The sequence below is a fragment of the Empidonax traillii genome, unplaced genomic scaffold (genome assembly GCF_003031625.1).
Source record: "Empidonax traillii isolate 1590-97213 ecotype Southwest subspecies unplaced genomic scaffold, ASM303162v1 scaffold398:size1781980, whole genome shotgun sequence".
Taxonomy (NCBI): Eukaryota; Metazoa; Chordata; class Aves; order Passeriformes; family Tyrannidae; genus Empidonax; species Empidonax traillii.
Window position 1 is genome coordinate 805,960 of NW_020955591.1, and position 17,000 is coordinate 822,959.

Sequence of the window (17,000 nt, forward strand, 5' to 3'; positions counted from 1 at the left end):
GACCTGGTTTATTTTTCTACCATGTGTAAGTTCACCCCAGAGGAGGCCACAAAACCACAGCAAGAGTCTTTCAGCTCTTGTTGTGCTGATGAGACACCAGTTGCCTGCAGTAGCAGCTGGATTGAGGTGTGTAGCTGTTGTCAGCAGTACCCTGAGAACAGAAAGTATCTTTTGAAATTTCTGACTAATAAGCCTACAAGAAACTCTTTACCCCCTGTAACATGATGGTTTTTCCTGAGACTTTATAGCTTAGGGTGAACTTTCAGGGGCTGAGAAAACAGTGCTCCTCTAACATAAATATGAACTTCAACAAATTTAGAGGTCCTCCTGCAGATTGTAGACTTTGAAGCTTCTTCAAAGATTCCAAGGATTTATAGCATGAAAGATGTTGCTTATTCTGAAGATTGTTATCTAAATCAGCTATAAGTGTTTGCTGATACAGAAGTTATTTTCATGAGAACTTCTGAGTATATGAGGCTTATGCATAACTCTGGATGCCAGCACCCAAAACATTGAGGATGGTTAATGAGGAGATGTGGGATCATGGCTTTTCCCATGTTTGATAGCTTATTTATGTCTCTGTTTTTTTTCTAATTGATTGCTTGTTTTGGAATACTTGACACTGATGAAAGGAGAGATATGAAAGAGAATTAAGCTTGCTGAGACTTCATTTGGGTTAAATGGAGTTCATGATGAGTTCTTGAATACCGATGTCAGACATTTGTGTCAGTGTTTGCTCTGAGCAGGAAGTCTTAATGCAGGCACAAGTGATGAAATGCAGGCAGTTATCTTCCATCAAACATTTATGGCCAGAGTATATTTGGCTGAGGACAATATATACTTTCTTTGCTTTCAGATGCAACTAATGCTAATAAGTCTGCACTTTGGTCGATTTAAGAAATCTTGCAGCAAAATTTGGCTGCTACCTTAATTGCCAGGGTTTGGCTGGTAGCATAGCATCTGTTCTTTCAGTGAATTTAAAATGCTTTCTATGTGCAAGGCTCTGAAGGGTATGGGGTTTGCTTGCATGGGACTTAATACTGTGAGAGATGCTGTCAGTGACTGGTATTTTGAGGTTAAGTTCTGGGTTTTTTTTTTTTTTGTTTGATCATCTAATGAAGCAGCTATATTCTTCCTGGAGTAGTATTATCATTACCTTTCTTTCAGGAATGTATGTGTAGATTGAGGTGTATGTTTGCTAAGTTCTGGCCATACATTTGGGTTGACTGTGTGGACTTTAAGGAAAAATAAATCTAATTTCCTTGTGTGCTTGAAAACTTTCCCAAGAGACACTGAAAAGTTATGTGCTGAATTACTACCACTGAATTATGTTAAGAAGGAGTAGCATTTTTAGTAAAATCATGAGTGATTAAGAAATACCCAGAATTGAGAATGGTTCTCATAAGTTTGGGAAGCTTGTGGAGTTGGTAGTTGGCACAGAAATTAGAAATTTGCTGTGCCATTCTGCCAGTCTTCACAATTTGGAGGTTACTTGTTTGTGTCTGTATGTATATGTACATTATATATATATATATGTGTGTGTGTGTGTCTGAGTTCTGTTTGGTTTTGTTAACATATTATGTAGGCCAATCACTTAGGGCAATGAATTTCACAAGTTACCTGCTTAATAGTAATACCTGTTTAATAATATGTTTCCTTTCCCAAAGCTTCAAATGTTCTTTCGCTCTGACAAGAGATCTTGTCTTTATAATCTGATTCTCTTTTATTCTTTATAATTCCTTGTGCTTGTGTCATGTCCTTCCACCCACCAGTGAAGTCTTGTCTTTAAGTTATATATTCATTTACTGGCTTAGTTAATAATTTAGTGTTAAACCTAAGTCTCCTCTTCAAAAGTTACAGGAAATTAATTTCTAAGATGGATTTAATGTTTCTCTCCAGAGTGGATTCAAGAGTGTTTTTCCTTTCTCCCTCAAAGAGCCAGCTGACATGTCCTTCAAGTTCTTTTTATATTTCTAAGCAAAGATGTGATGAGAAAGGAAATGTTTTCATTAACTGCTTATATAACAAGTTCCATTTCTCAGGTATAATATAAGTAGATACCTCCTCTCAAAACTAAGACATGTAGGCAAATGTCTGATTTTTTTTTTTTTTAATGAAAAGCATCCCTTAAAAATTCTTTTTTGGAAAGGAATGTGTACTTTTTAAGTTGGCTTTTGAAGAAAGCAGGGCTTTATGAGAGTATTCTGTTGTGCACTAGTTTGTCAGAATATTAGGATGTTAGATTTGTAGAACTTGGTGACAATTGCTAACTGTGTAGAATACAGACTCAAATTAATGCTCGGGGCAGGATGGGCAGTACCTGGATTGTTTTAAGAGGAACTGTGAAAGTGAACATTAATACTAATATTCACTTCCCTATCTAGCCAGCCAGAGGGTATTGAGGAGAGCTGAGAGGAGGCTGGGGCAGCAGTAGATATGGAGATGTTCAGGGTTTTAGTGTTCTGAGAAAGAAGTAGATCAACAGAGTATAAATGTGACTTATTTCTAAATATGAGCTTATTTCTAAGCTCCCACAATAATTTCCTTAGTAATGATGAAGATACTTGTAGATGATTTTTATGAAGCACATAGACTAATGCTGCATTTTTAACTTGATACTACATGTAGGAACAGATCTAATTTTATTCAGCAACTGAAGTGGTTTTCACTGCAGCTTCTCATGCATTATTAAAACTACCTGCTCAGTTATACCCATGGGAGCTTGATTTATTTCTTTTTTGAGAGAGCTTGCAGGCGTGGTGTTTTGTGTCTCTTACTGTTATCTTTGGTCTAGAATAACAGATGTTGCTGTGAATAGAGGTGTGCTACTTGTTGCTCTGTTTAGCTGTTAGGTTGGCTGCAGTCACGTGAGTACAGAAGGCACAGACTTTCGGTTTATACAGCTCTTTGTTCTGAGCTGTTCACATCAGGCTGCTCAGCAGAAAGCAGGAGAAAATGTGTAATGATACGTGTGATGCTTGCTTGCTTGAAAATGTTCTCTAGTATTTTGTGAAAAGGATCACCAGAAAAATAGGGTGCTTGACTACCATTACAGCAAATATCTCTAAAGTGGTAAAAATTCAAGTTGTTTGCTTTTCCTTTTTTTTTTGTGTTCTCCCATCCTCCTAAGTTATGTCCTTTGAAGACAAATGTTGTCAGTGCTAACAGCACAGAGAGAATCTTAGCTCACTAGCCCAGTTTTCATAAAGACTCAAGCTTCATAAATTTGGGGTGGCTTGTGGGATTTTGTGGATAGAAGGGGAACTGGGGAGGGGAATGTTTTTAAGTTATGCTATGTTTATTTATACTTCTGTGGGAAATTGGCCTTAGAGGAAATTGGGCTTTACAGCTTGTGTCTTGTCTGTTTGGTCAAAAGACTGAGAAGTTAAAAAAAGATTAGCCATTTGACAGAAAGGTAAAGGAGTCACTGATACTAATTCATTGTAAATGTTCCTAAATTTCAGTGGCTTAGTAGACAAGAGAGTTTGGGGTTTGTGCCTTTACTGAGAGATGCTGCAGCTTGATTTGAGCAGTTTTGTATTCTGCTGGTCAAGGATATAAAATGCAAAACAGATCAAATCAGGCTTCATTGGTTCCACTGCTCATGGAAAAAAAATACTCTGTGAGTTTTAAATATTTCTATTTGCTATTCTCAAAACTAAAATGTGCAAAACTTTGTTGCTAACACCTTACATGTCCCAGATTTTCTGCCTTATAGTGGGAACCTGGGACTTTCTTATCTAAAAAATTCTGATTATTCTACTATTTACTTTACAACACTTGCAAGTTTTATGTATTGAGTTTAGACTTCCTGGGTTTGTTTTCCTGGAAGACCACTGATGATTGTAGATCTTCACTGTATTTGTGGTTAGTTGTTTGGTGTCCATGGTTTTTAAAAGGGGAACATGAAAAAATGTCAGCTTTACTTTTAATTCTCTGAAATAGTAATTACTCTGATATACCAGTCTTCGTGTGTATCAAGCCTACATCTCAGCTGTTGGAATGAAGGAATATTATGATGAAAAACAGAGCATCAGGATGACTTTTCCTTCATAGGAATATAATGTACACCTTGCAGATTTAGCTGATGCAGTTTGATACTGCCTCCCACTGTCTGCTCTGCCATCTGTCACATGTGAGATGACAGGACAACACATGCTTATGCTCCTTGGCCCTGCCAGTTAATAGGTAGTTCACAGCTTTATTTTAAACTGGGAATGGAGGTGTTAATGAGAAGAAGTCAGAATGTGAAGAGGGAAATATGGCATTCTGTTGCTTTTCCCAGAATCCCACCAAAGATGGGTGGAATGCATTCTTCTGCAAAGAAGCATCTTTAAACTGAGACAGCTTAATCCTTCAGAGCTTACTAATAATCTTCAAATGATCAGCACAAAAGCTGTGATGCTGTTTTTTAAAAAAAAACAACAGCCAACCAAGAAAAAGAAAAAAGCCACCAAAGCCTCAATAAAAACGTATCACACATGTGGTTATTATGTGTGAGAGAATTTGAACATCCATAAAGACTGAAATTTTAGAATAAATAATAGGTTTTAAATGTGATGTTGGAATTTACCTTGCATCCTGAATAGCTACATTATAAGTAAACTCAAACTTGTGAGGTTTAGGGGGTTTTTTTCCTTAAATTGAGCTGTACTTGTTGAAGGCATAAGAACCTTTCAACTGATGCAAAGTAACATTTTATTTACTTCATCCTCGAATGAGGCATTCAGTTCTGTGCAAGTGCCAGTGGAGGGATCTTTCTAGCGGGTCCTGGAGATGCCCTTTACTGGCATGTTTGCTGAGCCAAGAACTGATTTTCTTGCAAAGGCTCTGTAAATGTTTCTGCTGCTCCTGATGACATAGCCTTCTACAAAGAATTTTCATTTTCTTGACAAATCAGCTTCTCTGCCCTGTTGTCTCTTACTTTGCCAGACTTGAAAATCTTGAGGTACATTTCCTCTTTAAATGCTTGCAAAAAGACACCTCCAGTCTGTCACAGCAATAGCATATCAATAACAATGTGCAGGTTAACTCTTCCCAGTACTTGTGATGTATATTTAGGATGGAGCCTGTATATACCTTATGCTGAAGCTCAGTGCAGCCAGCTGCAGCTGATTTGATGTATCAGTTTTGTGCAGGATATAGCTCTCTATTTGGTGTAGTCACCATTCTCATTGTGAGCAAGTGTTTACCAAAATTTATTTTAAAATATCTTAGTATTTTCATAAACACAAAATGATCTGTGTATTTGAAAACAGAATTTACTTCAGTGTTGTAAGAAGAAATAGACTTGAAGAGAATTTCTTTATGGGGCTTAATCTGCTCAGTTGCTGCAAAGAGTCAGGACAGCCCACCCCTGTGGATTTATTTTGGCAGCCTTCTCCATCTGGTGCAGTGTGTTCAAGCTGCTGAGAGACTGGGGCATTAAAGAATCACTTTGAAGCAGAGGCTGTTTGAGACCATATACCAATTTGAATTGATCTTTATTTTTTTTTCTATTCCATATAAAACCAAGTTTAGACTACTTGGGACTGGATGGGTGATGAGTAAGCAACAACACACAACAGGAAAGTCTCTATTGAGCACTTGTGTAGCTAAATAGATGACGTTTTTCTACTCACTCAGCAAATTGGTTGTGTCATACCAGTGACTGTGCCTTTACTGAACACTCTGGATTGCAAGTGGGATTGAGGAATTCATTTCTTCTCAGTACTGACAGGCTATACAGATAACCTTTCTCAGGTTTTCTTACTGCAATGCGCAGAAACCACACAACTTGCACAGTAACCCCCAACTTGCACACACAGGAAAGTTTTAATTAACCCCTCAGGTATGAGAACAACTGTTTGCAACACTAGCAAGTTGTTCCATTCATATCCACAATGAAGCCAGCTGGTTTTGCTGGCTGTCCTTCCAGGTGAAAATAAATCTTTTAAAACCACTGCACCGCTCTAGGTAAGGTTACTCTTGAGAATGCGTGTTAAATTTATTCCTAAAAATGATGTAAAATTTTTTGGGGGATTATTTGTATTTATATATTTTTATCTAAAAACAAAACAAAACAAACAAAAAAACAACAAGCTACGTGCATTTAGTGATGGGGTGATTGGTTCTGTCAAAAACAGGACCTCTTAAAAAAGTTTTCATTCCACATGACAGGGAATGTTTGTGGGTTTTTTTTTTCTTTGTTATGGACTTGGAAACTCTCCTCATGTCTAAGGGGTTTGTGAAGGATACTGCTTTGATTCATCCATAGTACAAATGTACACAAGCACTGGGAAACACAAAAATATATGTGTGTATCAACAACTTGAAAAGCAATTCATCTTTATAGACTGCTCCACTTCCATGAGGATGCTAAATGTTTTTCAGGGGGTTGAGAATTCAGAAAAAAGTGAAAGGTGTAAGGATTAGGATGTGTGTTTCTCCCCCTTCAGTGCTCCTGTGACATCAGGTATATGGACATGGTTTAAGAGAAATACCACTGGGTGGGAGGAGTTGTGGAATTTGGTTTTGAAGTGTTTCAGTGTGTGTACAGCCACTGTGTAAAATAAAACCAATAATATTTTACAGAGAATAGTTGTGAGTAATCTTTGATTTCCATCTCTGCTTCTGACTTCTACTTTCGCCAGTTGCTGCAAGGCCTTATAAAGTGTGTATGTGTCGAAATGTTTGTATAAACATTTTATATAAGCCCATTTGCTTGGGCTTTTAAACCATGTCTTGTGTAGAGACATCAGAGCAATATCCTCATAAAACACATCCTGACAGTAGCTTTGTGCTTTAAAGAGTATGGCATGGAAAAGTGTTCTTTAACTAAAGTGTTTAAAGGAGAATGAATGCTCGTCAGTGTTTAGAATGCTGTGTTATATAGCTTGTATTTTTGCAAATGTTAATTAAAATAGTTCATGTAAGGAATTTTTTGTCAAAACCACCTTTGAAGTCTTTTTTTTTTTTAATTGTTCGTTTGTTTCAAAATTCTTAAAGGCACATGTAATTTCAGTTTGCAGTTAATATGTTTCGAACATTACCACCATCTTCCAATCCAACGGGAGCAGAATTTGATCCAGAGGAAGATGAACCAACCTTAGAAGCTGCATGGCCTCATCTACAGGTATTTCTTGGAGACTAAGACATCATAGTCTAAGAGAACTCTGAGATTAAAGTCATTGTTTATTTACTCAAAATTCTTTAGGTCATGTATTTATCTCAAGTACTTTATTGTGCAATTTTCAAAATATGTTTATTGAATTTAAACTGATAATATGCTTATATGATAGGTTAAAGGTTCATTGTTTCTTGTGGTAGAGATGTAACTGCTGAGATTTTAAATGAGCTTCCATTTGTCACCATGAATGCTTTGATCTGGCTCTGGCACAGCTTGAGCTTTCAGAGGTACCGTGACAAACAGAGAAGAACAGAGAATTTTTAAAACTGGTACTTCTGGGCATGATAAATATTAGATTACTTTGTGTCATTGGAGTAAAATCTAGTGATGGAGATCAGGCAGTTTAAGGGCCTCAAGTTCTTGTAATTTGTCAGGAGAGCAAGAGCAAAGCTTTTACTGTGTGATGCATAGATAAACATAATTAAAAATATTGTGCAGTTCTGAGCAACTAATTAGTAATTTTAGTAATGTGATGCTTATAAAATGGTTTCTTGTTTAAAAGACTAATACTGGTTTTTTGTTATTTTTTCCAGCTTGTTTATGAATTTTTCTTAAGGTTTTTAGAATCTCCAGATTTTCAACCTAATATAGCTAAGAAATATATCGATCAGAAGTTTGTATTACAGGTGAGGTAAAAAAAAAGAATTTTTAACTTCAAACTCTACATTATTTTCACAATGCATTAGATTCAGTTAAAGTGCATCTCTTCTTCCCTCTTTGCAGCTTTTAGAGCTCTTCGACAGTGAAGATCCTCGTGAAAGAGATTTTCTTAAAACAACTCTTCACAGAATATATGGGAAATTTTTAGGCCTAAGAGCTTACATCCGGAAACAAATTAATAATATATTTTATAGGTATGTCAGCATCTCTGTATTGTGGTGCATGTCATCAGGTAGGCAGTTAAAACACTAAGACGCTGCTAGCAATTTCTAAAATTCTTAGTAAGTTTATACCCAATATTGCTACATCTAACAATAATTAATACCAGTCTGGGAGATTTAAATTCGGGTAGTCTTTCACATGGTGTTAATTTGGCAGCTGAAATTTGAGTTAGGTTATTATTTATTTACTGGGTGGCTTGGTATCTTTGTGTGAGGCTTTTTTTTTTCATATTGGCTAGCAGTGTTTGTATTACAGCAGTGCCTTAATAAGGTGTTGTTCTTCATAATGCAGAAATTGAGCTGAAATCAAATTACTGAGAGATGTCATTTGCTTGAAGGAACATATTTATTGCCTTTTCTTTCCTCGGAATAGAGATGTACTGTTTCATTCTCATGAAATACTGGTTTAATTGCCATAGAATGAACTGTAAAATTATCTCTGAGACAAAAAAAATATGAAGATAAAAATTAATCCACTGTATTGTCAAAGATCTTTAGAAGTGCATTTTTACTGCTGTTATGTGCAGGGTGAATGAAGATTATGGTACCTGTTTTAATTTTTTCATTTTGGTTCATTTGGTTTTCACTTGCTTCTCTTTGCTACAAATAACTATGCTGTATATCAGTCTTACACTCCTTCCATCATACTTCCCTTATTCTCTACAACTTCATCCCAAAATGAATTTATGGTGGTACCCCTTAAAGAAAATAGCAAAATGCTGCCTCTTCCTCGGTGCCATCTCTATTAAAACTTTATGTTCCTATTTATTCAGTTCAAAGCTTTTTGTATCATTGTCTGTAGTTTTGCTTGGAATTGTTGTCCTGAATTGTGTGGGAAGGATCTTTAAGGATTAAAAATAGTCACTTCAGAAATTCTGGATAAAAAGTAGCTGTTCATATGTCAGCCTATGGCAAATTTTTAAATGAAAGATTACTTTCAAAGTAGTGGAATTATTTTCTCCCGAGTGTAAATTTTTATAACTCTTTGCAAACTACCTGAAGATATGCATAGAACTTTCTCACCAAATTTACACTCAGGTGATTGGGAAGAAGGGTGGGAAGGTGATTGCCTAGTCAAAATTCAGTTAAGATTTGACTTCTGTTGATTAGAGAACCTTTGTATCCACAGAGATCTGTAAAGCCAAAGAGCTTTTTAGATCAAGAAGTAGTAACTGAACACCTCACCCTGTGCTTGTGTTGGCTGTAGAAGGTTGAGTCTTGGCATTTAATTATGCCAGATGCTCTTGTGTTATTTTAATATTTAAAACGTAATTTGTTGTGTTTAGTTTTGCATTATCAAAATGGCATAAAATACAAGTTTTGGGAAAAGCTCAAGTATGTGCTGCTTTGTTAAATGTGGGGGGAAAGAGCAAGCAAGTGTGAGGGTTGAAAGCAGCTTTGTGTGCTCGTGATTTCTGTTTCCAAAAAGTTTCTTTTCCGCTCTGTGTGTGTATCTTTTTTCTTTTTGTTGAGTGACTAGAACATGGGAGGTCAAGGCTACTTGTTATGTTAGATGGGGATCTTGGTGTTTTTATATCTCTCTTCAGCAGTAACCCAGTGAAACTTTTCATTTATTTAGGTTTATTTATGAAACAGAACATCACAATGGCATAGCAGAATTACTGGAAATACTGGGAAGGTAAGTTGTGGGGTTTTGTTTAATTAAACTCACTTGGTTTTAAGACCAGACTTCAAAAATCAAGTTGAGGATTAGATATTGATTTGAGAAAAGGTTTAAAATGGCTTTGTTTCATGTGTAAGAGCTGTAACAAAGAGAGTCATTTTTGAATAAGGTAGTAGAAACAGAAAAAACTTGAACCTTTTGGCAATATTTTGGGATGTGACAATTTTTTAAATGTTGTTTTTTAGATCTCATTTTCTGCTTACGTTCCTTGTGATTACTCTTAGTTGTAAAGCAAATACAGATAAAATGTAGTGAGTTGACATTTATCAGAAATTCTTCAACATCACTGAATACACAGTGAGTAAAAAAAGGAGGCAAAGGTTATGAAACTTAAGAAGCCTCTTTTTGTTAACCAAATATTTTTTAAAGGTGATAGCCTCACTGAAACTAGTGGGTTTTCTGTTAGGTGGTTTCTGTAATCCATGTGCAGGCTTTTGGCTATTTTTTATACATTAATACCCTTTAAAAGCTTAGTTAGAGTTACTTTTTGATATTTCCATATCTTTGCACATAAAGGTAACAGGTTGTCAAGAACAGGGTGCTTGGTGTTGTATCTGGTCAGGCTTTGTGTATCTGCAGGGGCGGAGACCCCACAGCTTTTCTAGGCAATGGTTTCCCTTGTTTGACCCCACTCACAATAAAAAGGTTTTTTTCTTATGTTTGAATGAAATATCCTGTGTTTCAATTTGTACCCTTTGCCTCTTTCACTGGGTACCACTGAGAAGAGTCTGACTCTTCACACCATTTCTTCATGAATTTGTACACATGGGTGAGATCCCCCTCTGCCTTCTCTTGGGGCTGAACAGCTTTCTCAGCCTTTCTGTGCATGTCAGATGCTCCAGTCCCTTCACTGCCCTTTACTGGACTCCCTCCAGTATGTCCATTCCTGCTGTCCTGGGCAGCCCAGAGCTGGCCCCAGCACTGCAGATGTCTCACCAGGGCTGAGCAGAGGTGAAGGGTCACCTCCCTCAGCTTACTGGCAGTGCTGTTCCTAATGCAGCCTGGAATGCTGTTGAAATTGGAAAGCTGTTTTAAAATTTTCTAGGTCTCTATGTCTCTCCAGAATAGTTCTTTAATTTTGAATGAAATGTTGAATGATTAAAGGGCTTACATATCCATCATTACTTATAATCAAATCATACTCATCAAGACATACTGAAGACTCTGGAAAGCTGCTCAAATATGGAGCTAAATCTTCAAAACTGTTACTTTTAAGTCACCAACTTTTTCATTCTTGGTTTTATTAGGCTAGCTTTAAGTGTTAAGATTTTAAAAGTTAAGTTATTGGTTTGGGTTTTTCTCCTCATTCTTCCAAATCTAAATTTCTAGTAACTAAATAAGGCTTCTGAGCTGTAACTGTTCTGTGTTGGTTATTCTTCCAATCCATACAGAGTTTCACACAATGTGTTGTTGACAGAGCTTCTTAGGAGTAACAGTTTTTAGTTGGATTTCTGGGGTTTGACTTGGCAGAAGCAGAGAGGAATTGAATTTTATGCTGAAGTACATTCTTTTCCTTTGCTGAGTGCTATGTAATACTGAACAAATGAACACTTCCAGTGGGAACTACTAGTGTGGTTATGTTTTTTCTGGTAATCATCTTTCAAGACAAATGCAGAATTCTTTCACACTCGAGGCCAAATTTACCCTAAATTCTGTTCCTCTCTGTTGTTAACAATCCTTAAAATATCTTGGAGAAACTTTTTTTTTTAAATTAATTTTTATTTCTCAAGTGTGTGAAAGTTGTACCAAGAACACCATAGCAATGTTGATGTTGAAATGGGTTTTTGATATTTTGCACTGACAGACTTCAGAAGAAGTAACCTTACATCGTCTAAATAGCTGTGCAGTCATTGCTAGTGGAAGTTACTTTAAGCAAACACAGCAAGAGTGAGCAAGTGTTGTTTAGTAAGCTTTAATTCTGGGATACCATCTAATTTCTGAGATTGAAATATACGTAACTTTGAATTTTTTAATATGTTGTTTTTTAAGAAACATTTGACTGGTTCCTTCAGCCTAGGTGCCTTCTCTCCTTATTAGTGAGGAGAAAAGCCTTGGAATCAGTAAAATAGGATTTAAAATAGTAAATGAGCAATAGTATTCTAGATGTTTAACTGATGTTAATGTTAGCAAAGTGAGTGGACACAAAACACTGTTTTAGTACTGTAGTTTTAGGTGAAGGTGCCATTGACCCGATATTGAGCAATACCGTGAAGAAGATGGGAGGAACTTGTATTCAGAGCTTTGAGAATAGTGAGTAGGTCACAGTGAGGGTGATTTCTGAAGGGTAGGTACAGTTATATGCTGCTTGGAAGACTTTGAGACCTGTGAAAAACTTGGTTAAGGGATAGACAGATCGATTTGACTATTCTATTCATTTGTAAACTTTGGAAAACAAGTGCTAAACCCAAGAATTTTGGTATATCCTGCACAGTAGTGCAGACTTAGTGTAGTCACTGATCTTTATTTTTAAACTTCTTTCCCTGGCAGCATAATTAATGGATTTGCCTTACCATTAAAAGAAGAGCACAAAATATTCTTATTGAAGGTTTTGTTACCATTGCACAAAGTGAAATCACTCAGTGTCTACCATCCACAGGTAAGTTTTGTTTGGTGCTTTCCATGCTTGTGTTTTGTTCAGCTTGTTTGGAGAATCTGGGGAACTCAAGTCACTCTGGTGTGGGTTCTGTTCTAAGCTCCAGCACTTCCCTGTTAATTGGCCTTGGAATTTATTTAACCTATATACCTATAGTGCTTCACAATGTTGATAGAAAAATTAAAAAGAATGCATATGTGTATATAATAAATACATTTTTTAAAAGCACTGTAGTGTTTATAGATGAAGCACATGTAGTAGTTGGTTAATGTGAGAGTTTTTGATATTGTCTATAATGTTTAGACATAAAAAATTGCAGAAAAGTACAGTTTTAATGAATGTCATCTATAAATGTTCTGTTCTAAACTACATGAAGTAATTCAACTGAATTAAATTTGTTACAACTGTTGATGTTTTGAAAGGAATTGGGAATTAACTAGGACATCATTATTTAATTCAATAGATCTTTTTAGAAGTACACAGAAAAAAGGGGGCATCTGAGTAGTATCGTGCTTTTAAACCAGCTATATCTTTTCTATGATGAGTTTAATTCCATTCAGTATTTCTAAAGGAGTGGGAAATCCATACAGTGTGAGAAAATGCAGTATTATTGGGATATGCTGACATTTTCTCCGTGATTGTTACACAACTTTTGTTTTTTTAATATGAAAGTTCAGTTTTTTTCTATGTACTTTGAGTACTCCCAAGTTTTAAATACCCTTTCTTAAAATGGGTATGCAATTTGTGTAATTACAATTCTCTAGCAATTAGAGATGCTTATAAGCATTTGCTTTGGATATTGCCTACTGGGCAAGTTCCTGTTGAAGTAGTAGGCTAGAGAGGCTCCAGTTTAAAAGATTTTTTTTTTCTCTTTTTTCTAATGCCATGGACATAACCTGTTGGGGTGTGTGCAGTGAGACCTTTCTTACAATCTCAACTAGTGCAGACATCTGTGATTGCTAGCTTTTCTCCTGACCTGAGATGTATTGTTCTCTATCTGTACACCTTAAACCACAAATTCTCCAAAACCTTCAGCTGATTTGCATTGCTTTTCAGTATCAGTAAAAGCAAGATAGTGACAATAAGGATGCCTCTCTTACATGTCCTACTGAATGATATGGGAAAGTACTTTAAGTGAGTTTAGTGTGTGAAACACCAGAGTAAACCCACAAAAATTCACATGGAAACAGTGGCAGATACTCAGAAGGATTTGCTGCCAAATATACCAAATATACATGGAGAAAGATAATTTCCATGTTAAATTCAAACAAACTTTAGAATAGCAAAGAACAGTAACTATAATAATCTTTACACATCCCTCAGACTACCTAGGGATGTTCTGGATAGCAGGCAGTAAAAATAGGAAAGGAAATGGGTCATCAGCTGAACCTTCATAAATAGAGAGACCTAAAGATGGTTAAACAGTTTGTGAGGTGTGCAGTGCCCACTTAGTTTGGGACTATCAGCCCCTGGAGTGAAAGGGATGTAATAATTCACTATCTAAGCGCAGGTTGACAGTTTCATTCTCAGAATTGAGGTTGGTGAGTACTGTAAATCAGCCTCAGCTTGCATCAGGTTTACATTGTTATGCATAGTTATCATTAGTTGTCATATATAAAAAAGTCCTAAGATTTACAACTGTTCAAGGCCCTGTTATCTATCCTAGGTTATGAAATACAAAATAGTAAATCAGCATGGGATGCCAAAAATGTTAGCGGGTGGAAGGCACTCTAGAGGACAAGATTGTGATTTTCAAATCCAGTGTTTGAAAAGATGGAGTGTGATGAAATGCCAAGTGCTAGGTCTAAAAAGAAAACATGAAGTCGTGTGTGTCTGTATTATAACACAGAAAAAGGGGAGGGCAGAAATAGGAAGGTTGGGGAAGATAGGTAAAGTATGTTTCCCCTTCTGTTTAAGTTGTCTGCCAAATAATTATTTTTTTTAAATTACAGAAGAAACTTATATTTTTATTTGAAGCTTTCATAAGTATTCTTAACTTATGCTAATGATTTCAAAATGTGTATTAATAAACTCTTTTTCTTTTACTGTAGCTGGCATACTGTGTAGTTCAATTTTTAGAAAAGGACAGCACACTTACAGAACCAGTAAGTTCATCTTGCTATTTTGATACATTTTGAACTATTAATATCCCTTCCGTTTCTAGACTGTTTAAGGAGATTTTGGGAACAAAGTATTGATATGTAATTGTTTATATTGGAGTCAAATATTTAATAATTTTTGATCTATCGAATTCAGTTTTCCCAACAGAATGTCCGAAATGAATTAAAACATTTATAAGATATCTCTTACAAACAGACCAGAGTTCTGCTTATTTTGTTCTGGCTGACCAGATGTGAGATGGTGGATCCAGAAGCAGTTTAGTCAGAAATTAGTTTGCCTGAACTGTGGTCTGCTGAGGGACAGATGTTACAATGAAACACAGATTTCTGGTACTCAGAGCTACCTGCTGATGCAAGGCTTTTGAGTCAGCTCGTGTTCATGGCTACAGCTTTGGACTGTAGACAAAATCGAACTTTGGGCTGGCTGCAAGTAATTGTGTGGATGAATAATTTTAACTACCCTTGATAGTATATAGTGGTTTGCCTCCTTACACCCAATATCAAGGAGGTAAAAGCCAATCTCTTTAATCAGTAGATCAGTAAAAAAATGACTACTGGCAAAAGTGCACCTTACTAGATTATGACCATTTCCATTGTAAAATGGAAACTGGATTTCTTGAAATAAATGAAGTATGCAGCTGAGCAAGAGTTCTCTTCTAGTTGAAGCTTTTAATATTTATTAAGATATCAAATCCCAGACATTCTGTCATTTGTACTGTATGAGATCTTGAATTCTTAGCTTTCTTCCAGACATCAGCTGGGATGTTACATATTTCCTAGCAGAAATCTGAACTCATAGGCATCCAAGTCTGTTTCCTTTTTTTGATCTCAAATTAGTACATGATTACAGTATTCTTTAAAAAACTTAGCACATGCATCACTAAAGTACTAAAGTGAAGTACTAAGTTCCCCTTCAAAGATTCTGGTCATTTCAAATTTAAATGCTTTGCTTCCCCTTGCAGTTGTCACATGAGATTTTTTGACGTCTTATTTTTAAAAATCTGTGTAAATTGCCCAAGGCTTCATTGAGGACGTAGTGTCTGCTTTTGTGATTAGATAATATATACATGAAAGGTGCACTGATTTCTCAGAGTTGTCTTTTCAGTGATGATATTAAATATTGCTTGTAGGTTTTATATTTAAAAATCATAGAATCTTATATATTTTGAGTGTTCATGGTGTGCTAGGTAAGTAAGCTGGGTAAGTTTATTAATCACGAAGAAAGTTAAGACTTTGATTATACTAAAATAGTCAAATAAAACTCAGTGTTTAAGAGCAACATGCCTAGAGTATTTGCTCTCCTGTCAACTTAGGTATTTTTGCTAAATATTTTCTTATAATGATAGAAATTAATTTTGTGAGCTTTGGAGTGCACTTCTAAGAAGGTACAGATAGAGATTTAAAGCTGCTGCCACTTAAATGGCAGATAATTTTCCCCATAGTGTAGTAGCAAATGTTCTGATGTTATGTGGGACAAGAAATTCTGAGTTTTGTGTTCCGCTTAAAATATCAGAGTTATTAATGAGATACAATTCAATGTGAGGTAAAGTCAAATCATCATGAAATTATGTTCTCTTTGTCTCTACAGGTTGTAATGGCACTGCTGAAATACTGGCCAAAGACTCACAGTCCAAAAGAAGTCATGTTTTTAAATGAACTAGAAGAAATTTTAGATGTTATTGAACCATCTGAATTTGTAAAAGTCATGGAGCCTCTCTTCAGACAGCTAGCCAAATGTGTGTCCAGCCCACACTTTCAGGTCTGTACTTACTGAATGTACAGTAATATGAGGATTTTTGTAAAGCAGAGTTGGAATGTGGTGTTATTCACCAAAATGAGTTTTATTTGTTGCAAAGAAGTCTTCAATTCTGTGTCAAGTTTTAGGGATCCACATGTTAGCTTGACCTTTCAGGAGTGCATTATGTGCATTTGTGTTGGGTGGATTCACTTCAGTGTTGCACTTAATATAAAAAAACTTAAAATCTCAATATTTTCAGAAGTACCTGAACCTTTCAGTACATAATGTTTGCACTTCATAGCTTGTAGTGGAGTTCTACAAATACTTGTTCTTTTGGAAAGTATTTCTTTGCTTGAATTTCAGAATTCATGGGTTATAGTTTGAATTGCTTCCCTATCAAGGAAAAAGCAATTCCTCCATCTCTTTCCATCAGCTCCATGACTCTCATTTACACTGAGAAAATCCAAATCTGAGTTGCAACTTTCCTTGTATTTGCCAAATGTTTTAGTTATTTCTCTACAAGAGATTAAAGAAGTGTTTCTTTTTTCATGTCGTCTTAGGTGGCAGAGCGAGCATTATACTACTGGAATAATGAATATATTATGAGTTTAATTAGTGATAATGCAGCAAAGATTTTACCCATCATGTTTCCATCCCTGTACCGGAATTCAAAGACGCATTGGAATAAGTAAGAAACACTTGCACAAATTTCTGCTACTTCACTTATGTTTAGTCCTAGGCTTAAGAGTTCAGATCTGTGGGTTGCCAGTTTACAGTGTGCTGAGCTGTTTGTTCTATGACATTGAAGTTACTGGA

The 17,000-nt window shown here is 35.9% G+C and overlaps 1 protein-coding gene across 2 annotated transcripts in view; it reads left to right on the forward strand.

The window, feature by feature from the left end:
• PPP2R5C (protein phosphatase 2 regulatory subunit B'gamma) overlaps positions 1–17,000 on the forward strand; it is a 79,639-nt gene that overhangs the window by 51,494 nt on the left and 11,145 nt on the right. For both annotated transcript variants that reach the window (XM_027893590.1, XM_027893591.1), the window contains 8 exons: positions 7,004–7,114; positions 7,702–7,794; positions 7,892–8,022; positions 9,629–9,688; positions 12,221–12,329; positions 14,378–14,431; positions 16,035–16,205; positions 16,745–16,872. In XM_027893590.1, coding sequence (XP_027749391.1) covers positions 7,004–7,114; positions 7,702–7,794; positions 7,892–8,022; positions 9,629–9,688; positions 12,221–12,329; positions 14,378–14,431; positions 16,035–16,205; positions 16,745–16,872 — 857 coding nt within the window. The remainder of the gene's footprint in view (positions 1–7,003; positions 7,115–7,701; positions 7,795–7,891; positions 8,023–9,628; positions 9,689–12,220; positions 12,330–14,377; positions 14,432–16,034; positions 16,206–16,744; positions 16,873–17,000) is intronic.